The sequence below is a fragment of the Myotis yumanensis genome, unplaced genomic scaffold (assembly GCF_028538775.1).
Source record: "Myotis yumanensis isolate MYYU_CA2020_CCGP unplaced genomic scaffold, mMyoYum1.0.hap1 SCAF_2, whole genome shotgun sequence".
NCBI lineage: Eukaryota > Metazoa > Chordata > Mammalia > Chiroptera > Vespertilionidae > Myotis > Myotis yumanensis.
Window position 1 is genome coordinate 69,763,674 of NW_027223753.1, and position 12,041 is coordinate 69,775,714.

At 35.9% G+C, this 12,041-nt stretch overlaps 2 protein-coding genes and 1 pseudogene across 2 annotated transcripts in view; 1 reads left to right on the forward strand and 2 right to left on the reverse strand.

The window, feature by feature from the left end:
- HFM1 (helicase for meiosis 1) overlaps window positions 1-12,041 on the reverse strand; it is a 96,740-nt gene that overhangs the window by 10,054 nt on the left and 74,645 nt on the right. The window contains exons 30-33 of the mRNA XM_070403411.1: window positions 9,980-10,060; window positions 9,623-9,738; window positions 7,500-7,579; window positions 6,480-6,583 (exon numbers count right to left, since the gene is read on the reverse strand). Coding sequence (XP_070259512.1) covers window positions 6,480-6,583; window positions 7,500-7,579; window positions 9,623-9,738; window positions 9,980-10,060 — 381 coding nt within the window. The remainder of the gene's footprint in view (window positions 1-6,479; window positions 6,584-7,499; window positions 7,580-9,622; window positions 9,739-9,979; window positions 10,061-12,041) is intronic.
- LOC139004392 (chromatin accessibility complex protein 1 pseudogene) lies at window positions 1,292-1,710 on the forward strand (annotated as a pseudogene).
- Window positions 3,973-4,326, reverse strand: LOC139001894 (UPF0729 protein C18orf32 homolog). The gene has a single exon (XM_070403409.1). It carries the CDS (start codon window positions 4,300-4,302, stop codon window positions 4,072-4,074), a length of 231 nt encoding a protein of 76 aa, XP_070259510.1. The 5' UTR covers window positions 4,303-4,326; the 3' UTR covers window positions 3,973-4,071.

A 12,041-nucleotide genomic window follows, 5' to 3' on the forward strand; every position in this document is an offset into this window, starting at 1 on the left:
GAATTTCTAGAAGTCAAAAAGGCCATAACTAGTTAGTTGGGGACATGGAGCTGAAGAGAAAAGAGATTTGAGCATATTTATATGCTAAAGAGAAAGAGACAATAGGGAAGAGAGCTTGTAAAAATGTGGGTAAAAGGAGAGGGATAAATGGTCTTTAAGTCCCAAGTAAGACAGGATTGGAAAGATTAAGATTGCCAGTGGAAAGATCAACCTTGAATAGAAGAAAAGATCATTCTTTTTTAAGACAAATAGAAAGTTAATGATGGGTGCAGAGACAAAGAAATATAGAGTTGTGGGGTGGAAGGTTGAAAGAGTTCATATATTATTGGCTCAATTTTTAATCCTCACTGATAACTAAAAGTCAATTTCAATTTATAGAAATGGCACTGGACTGGGAATCAAAAGATATGGATTCTATTTCTGGTTCTGCCATTAATTAGATGTGATTTTGGACAAGTCATTTAAACTCTCAAAGTTCTTGGCTTCTTTCACGGTAAAATGAGAAATTAAAATGTTATGATTCAACATGCTTTCTCATAAAATTTCTGGCATTTTTCTTCTTCCCTTTTGGAAATTGGAATACAGATAATAAAACTTGCTATGTTTTTCTAAAAACATTTCTAAGAGCAATATTAGAATACATTTACAGTATGTTTTATCATCACAGGCTAATGTGTGAAAAGTATAATTTACACTATTATTAGTAATAATAGTACCAAATACTATGGTAAGAGTTTTACATACATTATCTCATTTAATGTTAAAATATAACCAGATGAGGGTATCAAGAAAAAAGGATAAGTATAGTATGAAAGGTTACACAACTACTAAATGGCAGAGCTAGAATCCTAGCTAATAAAAGAGTGATATGCAAATTGACCATCACTCCAACACACAAGATGGCCGGCAGGGCAGGACAGGGCAGTTGGGGGAACCAGGCCTGCTGGAAAGGGCAGTTAGGGACAATCGGGCCGGCAGGGGAGCAGTTAGGCATCGATCATGCTAGCAGGGGAGTGGTTAGGGGTGATCAGGCTGGCAGGCAGAAGCAGTTAGGGGCAATCAGGCAGGCAGGCAGAAGCAGTTAGGGGCAATCAGGCAGGCAGGCAGGTGAGTGGCTGGGAGCCAGCAGTCCTGGATTGTGAGAAGGATGTCCCAGATTGGAGAGGGTGCAGGATGGGGTGAGGGACACCTCCCCCTCCCCATGCACGAATTTCATGCACTGAGCCTCTAGTATACTATATAGATCCTTCTTTCAAAAGAGGGGTAGTCACTGCAGGAGAGGGGCAGAAAGATGGCGGATGTGGTCATGGGCAGAGACAAGTGACAGGAGAAGTGCCTCCTGTCGCTGCCCCTGTCCTGCATCTGGGTCATCATGAAGAGCTTGCCTGAGGTGTCCAGAATCAAATAGGAAGCACTCATGCTCATGGTTAACGCTATGGAACTGTTTGTTCAGTATCTAGCCACCTATTCCTACAGACATGGCAGTGGAAAAGAAAAGAAAGCACTTACAATGATTTATTAAATACTGCAGAAGAATCAGAAACTTTCCAGTTCCTTGCAGACATATTATCAAAGAAGATACCAGCCAGTATATATCTAAAAATACTTAAGTAGAAGAGAGAAGAGGAGGAGGGGAATAACAATGTTGATGAAAGTGATGATGAAGCAGAATCCTACACCCCAAACAAAATTCTTTTCAAGTCCACCTAGTGAGGAGGATCCTGGATTAGCCCAGCCTTCAGTCTCCTGACCTTTCAGAGGCTTCAAAGACACTGTGCTCCTTCCTGGGATGCAGGGCCTGATGCACCTACACCATAAATGTCCAGAAGGAAAGTTGTCAGACCCACAATGTAGTTGGAGGGCATGAAGAGAGAGCTGTCTGTACAGCCAGAGACAATTCTGCTTAACTTTCATTTAGGGATAGAATTCAAAGAGCTTCTAAATACCAGTTATGTAAAAGCAACTACATTCAGTTTTAGCTCAATGTAGTTTATGTTACATTTTGTTACATTGTATGTAGTATGTTACATTTACATTTTTGTATTTCAAGAAAATTTGAGTATTTGTCTAAATACTGCATTTTGAACTTAAAAGTTTTTTTTATTAAAAGTTGTATTTTTTTAACTTTCCATTGCACTGTTTTACTGTGAACATCTGCTATTTTTGTAATATAGTTTTTATACTTTAAACAACAAACTAATCAACTAAATTTAGTTGCTAAAGGGAATTTATCTTATCCCTCAGGTGGGATGGGGCAGAACACTTGAAACCTACTGATTTCTATCAAATGAAGACCAGGGTGAGTCACTGACTTGCTCACACAGAGTTTAACAGAGCCTTGGTTAGGACCCAGGACTTCATTGGGGATCCAAAGGCAGAAGTCTCTTCCAACCATTCCCTGCCTCAGAAAGAATAAGTAAATATGATATAAAGATATGGTTCATCACCTCTGAACATTTATAAGTCCCTAAAGTGAAGCAGCCCAGGAGCGAAAGACCATATAGAGGCCCAGACCAGCAAAGAACTGTCCAGTCATGTCACTGTTGTTGAAAACCACTAAGTTTTGGAGTGTCTTGTTATGCAACAATAATAACTGATACAATCTACTTTAAAAAATAATATATTGTTGTCTCAGAACTGTCCAGATGCCAGCACGCTATTATAATTCTGCTTTCTGATATAGTGAAAAATGTCCCTTTTAAGAAATATTTAAACTTAAAAAAAAGAAAAAAAAAGAAAAGCCAAACCCCAACCACAAGCTAAATTGAATATTTAATACATTCTGTAGGAATATAAGGAATGCAACAAAGATTAGAATTTTATAATATACGTTAGACATTTATGTAAAAACTATTCCATTTTTCCCAAAGAAATTTCCTCAATTTATTTATTTTTATTTTTTTTTATTATTTATTTTATTTTATTTTTTTTAAATTTATTTTTGCTAAAAGTATTACAAAGGGTATTACATAAGTGCCCTTTTTTCCCCCCCTCCCTTGACAAACCCCTGCCCTCCCTTACCCCCCAGTGTCTTATGTCCATTAGTTATGCTTATATAGATGCATACAAGTCCTTCGGTTGATCTCTTACTCCCCTCCCTCCTGTCCCCCAACCCTCCCTGGCCTTCCCACTGCAGTTTGACAATCAGTTTGAAGCAGCTCTGCCTCTGTATCTATTATTGTTCAAAAGTTTGTAATGGTCTTTATTATCCATGAATGAGTGAGATCATGTGGTATTTTTCCTTCATTGACTGGCTTGTTTCACTTAGCATAATGCTCTCCAGTTCCATCCATGCTGTTGCAAATGGTAAGAGTTCCTTCTTTTTTACAGCAGCATAGTATTCCATCGTGTAGATGTACCACAGTTTTCTAATCCATTCATCTACTGATGGGCACTTAGGCTGTTTCCAGATCTTAGCTATGGTGAATTGTGCTGCTATGAACATAGGGGTGCATATATCCTTTCTAATTGGTGTTTCTGGTTTCTTGGGATATATTCCTAGAAGTGGGATCACAGGGTCAAATGGGAGTTCCATTTCCAATTTCTTGAAATTTCCTCAATTTCTTGTCTTTGCTATTTTCTTCAGAGCAATAACCTGTAATTTCTACTCTCGCAGATAAGGGGCTCCATTGTGCTGGGCAGTAATTATAACTTTATGTTTCAAGTCATTATCACCTCCAAACACTCCCTTTCATTTATTTCACTGCACAGTCTCACTATACTGTTTCATAGTGAAAACAGACTCCACTCAAATTCAAAGAGCCTGAACAGAAACTAGAAACCCAAGGATGTTTAGGTACTGCTTTAGAAACAATGTCTACTGGCACAGACCTCCTATTCATTCATACTATTAAAGCTATGTTAATGAAAAAGGATCTCGGGAATGAGATCATTAACTATAACCAAATACATTCTAAATATAAATACCATGTGTTTCCTGATCAGTATCAGGCAAACATCTAAACCATCCACCCCGAGTTCTAAGAGAAAAAGGTCAGAGACAATTACAAAGAAGGTGCTTCACATTATTAGGTCCATTTTGAAAACAAGGAGGTTCCTGAGTCAATGCCTTTAGTCTTTCTTTTTATCAGAGATTTCTGTTGATCCTGACGTTGGTAATCCATTTATGTCTGCACCCTTATAGTCTATTTTGCCTTTGCTTGTGTCATTGGATTCTTGCACAGCTTTTCTAGGCCATATGCGACTAACAAAGGGGGAAATCAGAGGGTATATGTATGGCTCCAGGAACTTTTTGTAGATCCAGAGCAGAACTGGAATGATGATACAAGGAATGCACACCATTGTCCCAGGTGGGAGCTCCTGAGCCGCAACCACCAAACCCAAATGGAAATGTTTGCACTTCCAGAGGGAGGGACCTCAAAAGTTGTATGTATTTTTGCAGTAAATGCTCTGTAGATCAAATTTTAGAACCCTCTATTATTCTAATGCCTTCCTTATTACCTCTGACACCTTTGTGAAATTTAAAAATAAGCATTTATAGCATTTTTATCCCTAGAGAAAAACTTCAAGTCAAATCATAAATCTAAAAAGAAATTACTACCTCTGCATAAGCATATTCTTCTTAAACATTTTAGAAACTTTTGTATATTGAAGATATCTCATTTACTGTTCCTTTCTTTACACCCACGATAACTTTTTATTATCCACAAGAGAAAACCATAAGCTCTGTATTTTTTCACATTGGGTAAATTTTTGGCTCTTATCCTTTTAATCTTTTTAAAAAAATTGAGTTATTTACACCCAGTAAAAGCATCCTTAATGTTCAATCTGTTGGTTGTGTAAGCAAGCAGTTCCATCACCCCAAATATTCCCACATACCTTTTTCCCTATTCCCAGGCAACCACTGATGTTTTCTGCTCTCTTGTTTTTAAAGCTTATTTTTTAAAATAAATTTTAAAATCCAAAAAAGGGGGGTAGCATTAAGCAACACAGTTTTCATTGGAGGTTAAAATATCATGATGAGACTTTTATATCATATATAAATTGGATTTGGAATAGTGGGTAGAAAAGAAATAAAAGCAGAAAAACTCTGGAAAACAACATACTAGTAAAAGTAAGTACAGGGAAGGATAAACTCTGCTATGCAGTACAAGGAGTAAGTTAGAGGGCTATAGGTTGAAGGGAGATAAAAATAAGAAAGTTGAAAATCTTATACCTTCTAAGCATGTTGTAATGACATTCAGGCTTTGAACAATTGGAAAAATGCTCTGATACTCTAGGTGAGATCAGGGGATTCTTCTTAATCTTATATTGGGCCTAATGGCTATCATGGTGTCATAAGAAGTTGTGGGTACTCCAGCCCTTTCTTACTTAAGATCTTAAATTAGGGCTAGAAGAAGCATAATGACAGCTTAAAGAAAAGTGTGGCAATAGATACCAAGTCCACACACATGAACTTATTTTCAGAAAACCCCACGCTTATCATTTCTACATATAGCTACTGAAAAAAAACAACTCTATGGCCAGGATTATTTCTCACACATTTTAACAGACTGGTTATTAAATATGACCCAATATGATGCTCTTAATGGCAGGATCCAGACTAATGGTGAACCAATCACAATATTGAAAAATGTATATGCATTATCTCTTTAATTGAATGACACAGATAAAAGGCAAACCTAGATTACACACCAGCTATATCCTATAAATTAGATTATATTCTTACTAGAGGCCGGGTGCACGAATTTGTGCACCTGTGGGGTCCCTTGGCCTGGCCTGTGGGGATCGGCTGAAACTGGCTCTCTGACATCCTCTGAGGGGTCCCAGGTTGCGAGAGGGAGGTTCTTGGGTGGTGCACCCCAGTATCAGGCTCCTTCCTCTCTGATTCTGGGTGTATTACCTGAGAACCACAGCTGCCAAGTCACTGCAGCTCGGCAACTCCTGCGTTGAGTGTCTGTTCCCTGGTGGTCGATGTGTGTCATAGATACTGGTCGGCTGCTTAGGCTTTTATATATATAGATATATCACAGAAATTCTAAGAGTCATAGGTTTTAGAGATATTAAAGGTCATCTAATTTAATCTCTTAATTTTAAAGGTAAGGCCCAAAGAAATAATTTTCCCAAGGTCACATGGTCATTTTGTAAAATTGGACTAATTTTATAAACAACATTATTTTAAATAATTCTAAAGATATGTAAAAGTAATAGTTCAGCATTTTAACACCTTCTGTACTCAAAGATCCCTTATTTCCTCAGCTTTTCCTCATAGTATCTTTAAATAAAAATAGTCAACACTATATAAGGAAGATTTTTTTATATTCTAAGACATATATAGTAAGACCATCTGAAATAACAGATCCAAAGAATTTAAAATTGGTTCAATAACCCAAGAGAAAAATGTTGCCAAATTTATAATCATAATGATTTCAGATGTTGATTTTTCAATAACATTATTTGTTAATCCAAAATAATGATAAATCATATTCTCTCTCAAGTCAATACCAATGGTAATTTACCTTTATCTTGATAATCAGATGGTTCTTGTTGAACATTTGCACAGATTTCATGCTGATCCCTCTGCTCCAGTATAGATAATTCAGGTGTGTTTAAATATTCTGACCTTTATAAAGATAAATAAAACTGTAAAAATTCTAAAGAAAATAATGAAATTAATCTGACTCTGAAAAATACTTATCATATAAATGAAAAAAAAGGGATGGTTCATTCACTCAACATTTCTATGATAAACTGTAGCAGCCTGGGTAGTAAAGGGTAAAAAACAGGTTTTAATAGAATCAACAGATACTTAGTCATCTTTATATGCCCCAAATATGTAGACTATCTGCTATCTATGTATAGCCTTAAAAATCTGTTGCTAATGCTACTTTCTGTTGGATAAAAAAGATAGGATCTCTTGAAGTAGTGTTGGCACCTGTTCTGCATGAGTTAAGTATATTAAATATCATCCTTGCATATAAAATTCCCTTATCTGAATGGGAAATGACATATATTATTGCCATCTAGGCATCAAAACATAGGTAAAGGATGCTGACTTATTAACTAGGAATACGAGCTTCAGTTATTTCACCTATACAATGGAATAAAAATACCTTATGTTAAGGGCAAAAGACATAATATATAAAAGTAAAAATTTTTAATTATAAAGTATTTTATAAATCTGAGGTATTATTGATATACAGTAGACCTCTAAATGGAAAAGGTTAGACTTTGTACACAAACATGAATTCTCTTATTAAACTATACTCTTGTCACCTGTTAAATTTAGAAGGCAGAGAGAGCCTGATAGAATGACATATAGGATGGGTAGTTTCCCAGGGAAGAAATTATTCAATGAATGTTAAAGTATTTCTTAACAGTAGAGTTCTAAGTTTAGGGTCTGAAAGATAATGTAACTCTTATGATGTCATTACCTTATGTAACCAAATTATTACCATGATTTGAAAGTAGCTAGTGACCACCCTTCTCTGGGTAAATGACTACTTGGAGGAACACAGAGTTTATGATGAATATTTTACCTTGATATACTAGGAAGAGAAGCTTTTGGAGTAAAACCAAACTCCTTAAGGTCCACACTTTGAGATTTATTCATTTGCATCTATTAATGAAAAAAAAAGTTTGGCTACCAATTTCACATCAATACCTTTTAACAAATGAGCCAAATAGTAAAATTCCTGCTGGTACATAAAGACCAAAAACCAATGAATTATGAAACTCAGGCTAGTTCTCAAATCACATTTCCTTCTTAGGCCCTTCTTAAATGTAGATATTCTTCAAGGTTCTTTGCTAGACATTATTCTCACTCTACACATTCTCAATCAAAGATTTCATCTACTCCCGTAGCTTTAGTGATTAACTACATGTGAATGATTCTCAAATATATATTTTTAACTTAGCTCTCTCCTAATTTTCAAACAGTTTTGTCTGGCAGTCTGTAAAACAACTTTAGCTAGACATACTGCAGGCCTCTAAATTCACTATTTCCCAAATTGAACTTATAGTGTCTCTACACCTCCAAGCTTGCTTTTCCTTCAGAGTTCCTACCCCAATGAGGCCCTACATTTTTTCCCAGTTGCTCGAGCCAGAAAGTTGGTCATTATCTTTAACTACTCCTCTGTCACCCCTCATAACCATTTAAGTACCAAGCTAGTTGATTCTAACTATGGAAAATATTTTATACTTCTCTGCATTGCTACTTGCCACTACACTAGACTAGGCAATCATCTTGCTTGCATTATTGTAAAACCCACCTAATGAATCCTTACGTTCCTTTTGTATCATTCGTTAATCCATTCTCTACATTGCATACATAATAAACTTTACCAAATGCAATTCTGATCATGCCACTGATTAAAGTCCTTCAGTGACTACCCAGTACTTTCAGGATAAAGTCCAAATCCTTAAAATAGCAAAAAGATGTTTATGATCTAGCTTCTACTTACTTTTCTAGCTTCATCTCTCTCCACTCCCTCAACCACTTATAATTTAAGTCCACACATATTGTATTACTTCAATTTTCTAACTGAAGAGATCTCTATCTCTTTCTCAACTCTGAAACACTGCATATTCTCTACGTCTAGAATATTTTTCTGTCCCTCTCTACCACCATCCTGGTGCCCACCTCTTCATACTTGGCTTATGCCAATATATCCTTTAGGTCTCAATCATGATTATTAGGAATCTTTTCCTGACCTACCAAGTGTGAAGTGAATACACTTTCTATCTAAGTGCAAGTTATCCTACACTTCTGCCACAGAATCACCTATCATACTATACTGGAAAAGTCTATTTACTTAGCTATCTCCTTCACTCAACTGTAAGCTCTATGAGAACTAGGATTAAAACTGTCTTATTCACCACTGTACCTTAGCACCTATTATAGTGCTTGGCATATTTTTGGTGCTCAATGACTATGGAAAGGAAAAAAACTAATATGGAATAAATATGAAAGAAAGGAAGGAAAAACTTGAGCAGCTAAAAAATTCTCTCAGATGGTAGTCATTTCAAACTGCATGCCTCTCCCTGTTTCCCAATATTCCCCTTGATTTAGCCTCAGGATTTGGGATCTTCATTCTTATACAAGCTCTAGAAAAGAAATAGCCACTCTGCCATCTTCTTGACGTGGTTATTTTGTGGCCTGACCCATTATTTTGCCCTGGCTATGATGACTTAGGCTTAGAATAAGTCTGCTAGTGACTAGCCTATCCAACAGTAGGAACTCCCATTTCTTCATTATTTGGAAGGGAGACTCTTGCTCAGTACTGATCTAGGTGCATAAATCAAAATCAACTCACACTTCCCAGCCCAGTACAGCAAAGACTGAGCCAGGAAAGGGCAAGAGTGTCTAGTCTTAATTATTGAACCAAGCCAAGCTACATATCCCTCCTTTCTCAAAACAAAACTAAACAAACCCAAAAAACTAATGAGGGAAGAGTCAGTAAATATGTCCTAAAAGTGTACTTACAGATTGATTATTAAGAACTATAATACCTTTTCCTTTAAAAACAGTGTTATGAATAATGGTCATATTTCTAGTCAGACTCTCAAGTACACTGTGGCTATCTACTTAATTGATACTCAGTAAAGGAATATTCATATACATTTAATTACAGAATAAGGGATAAATGCCATGAAAAATAACCTTGAGACGTTTAACTGGAGGAAGAGATGAAAAAGCATTTCTGTTTCTTAAATCAGATAAATATGAAGAAATTGCTGACTCTTTCATTTCTGACTTCTGTGCAACTCCAGTTTTACCTATGAAAAGAAATTATAGATTCTTTAGATTAAACTTCAGGTATTGTTCATAGAAAGCCAAATTTCTTTGAAATTTCTAATCTAATATTTACTTTTTCATGTTGCCCACAAGAGAAAGAAAACTATTTGTTACAAAATGCATAATGTAAATATCACACATAAATAATTAGGATGTAATTACTATTTATCAAAAATCTTTCAATTTTTAAAACCTGAAATAAACTTGTGTTATGGAACTTACAGCAGTCATGTCCACAAGTCTGTTTATTTTTACAGTGATGATTACATTCTCGGTTCCCAGGTTTTTTGCAGGTAGTCATTCCTAAATTAATATAAGATAAACCCATTTTTACTACATCTAATATAATGAATTTAATATAATGAAATTATAACCAGTCTCTCCTTTCAAACAATACAAAAAGACTATGATTTTTCACATTTCCTCCAATATTAACCCATTTAATATGTAATTTTTAAAAAGATAGTTCTGATAATAGTCCCTGTCCCACTATTAGTGGCAACTCAGCTTTTCACAAGCAGCACTGAGCCATCTATAGGCTTTTGTTAATTTCCCTGAAATAAATAGAGTAACTCAGCACTTCTTGTCCTGAATGAGGTAAGAATAAGGGTGAAACTTTTTTGTTGCTTTGTACGTAAGCCTGAAGAACTAGGAAAGAAGCAAACCTCATGGCATTTTGATGGCATCACTGATAGCTACTAGAAGATAGGACACCACACATATTTAATAGATGTTAGAAATAAGTGCTTTAGGGGTACGAGAAATTTGCTATATAAATTCATAGAAAGGAGAGATTGCTTCCAACCTGATCCCCCAAATAGAATTAAGATATTTGAATATGTAATTTATTCACTTATTGTATTTTAAATAGGCTTTTTCTTGATCTTAGCTCTCACTAGTAAAAAGGAGGAAGGGAGAAACATTTGAACTGGTCCTTGAAGGACAGAAAGGATCTGGACTTGAGAAGGGGAACAAGGAGAGATGTCCCAGGGGAAGGACATGTTATCCAAAGGAGCAAACTACAAATGGCAAAAACAAAATCAGTTTACTTTTGCTAGAGCATAGATTTTAAGTGAACTAAAAATGTAGATAGTAAAGAGCTTTGAAAACTTTACAACCTTTTACTCTTCGTTTTTAGTGTCTTTGCTCCATCAGCCTTTTTTCAATGATAATATTGTGTACATATAGTGCCCTAGAGTAAATGAATAACCTGCTCACCACTATATGAGGCAACTGGCCAGATACCTTGAGGGCTAAGCAGATCAATGTATTGGGTACTGATTAAGTAATAAAACATCCCTGGCGACTGGAAGCTAATAGCTGAACAATATTGTTCCCAACTGAACATAAACAACTTTGGAAGAATATAAACAATACTCAGATAAGGCCACACTGACTATAGAAGACAGAGATAAGACTACAAGTGCAATTATTTCTAAAACTGGAGATACTAGTAAGGACCCTCAAGAACCACAAAAATAACTAAACATCCCCCTCTTCTGGCTGACACAAATGACTACTATTTCTTTAATCCTTTCATCTCCAAGATAAAAAATACCAAAATATCCAACACTCCACTTTCTGAGAGCACCCAATGCAGAACTGACCCCTGTGTTCTCTAAACCCTTCTAAGAATCACACAAGTGGAAATACTCAAACAAGCTCCTCAACTCCCCGAGATGACTCACAGTTCTGCCACTGCTGTACTCTTCAACACAGGTGTGCTCGCAGCAATCTTTGGTTTAAAGGTTTTGACATTATACTCTACAAGGAAGGCTATGGCTTGCAAAGTTTTGCCCTACTTCTTGATCTCATCTCTCACAAGGCCAATTCAAACCGCACCTATATCATGGAGCTCTTCTAATCACCCTATCTGATTTCTTTTTCCTTTGAGTGCCTATGGCATTTTCTTTGTGCCTCTCTGCTTATTATATGCTGCCTTATATTTAATGTATTTACATAAAAAAAACATGGTGGAAAGGTAAAGGGCACCCTAAACTAGAGTAAGAGAACATGAGTTCTAATATGGGCTCTTATCTGTTAAAAATATAGATTAAAAATAATACCTGTTCTGTTTACCTCACAGAAAAGATAAAATCAAATATGTGAGAACACTTTACAAACCAAGGGATAAATATATTAGTGTATATGTTATCACTACTATTACATTAATTAAAGATTATATAGTGATTATAATATTAGAATGGATCTGAATGGCATAAAGGAGAGGGGTACATGCTATTTGTTAACAGGGGGATCTGTCCTGGTCAGGTCCCTAAGGAAG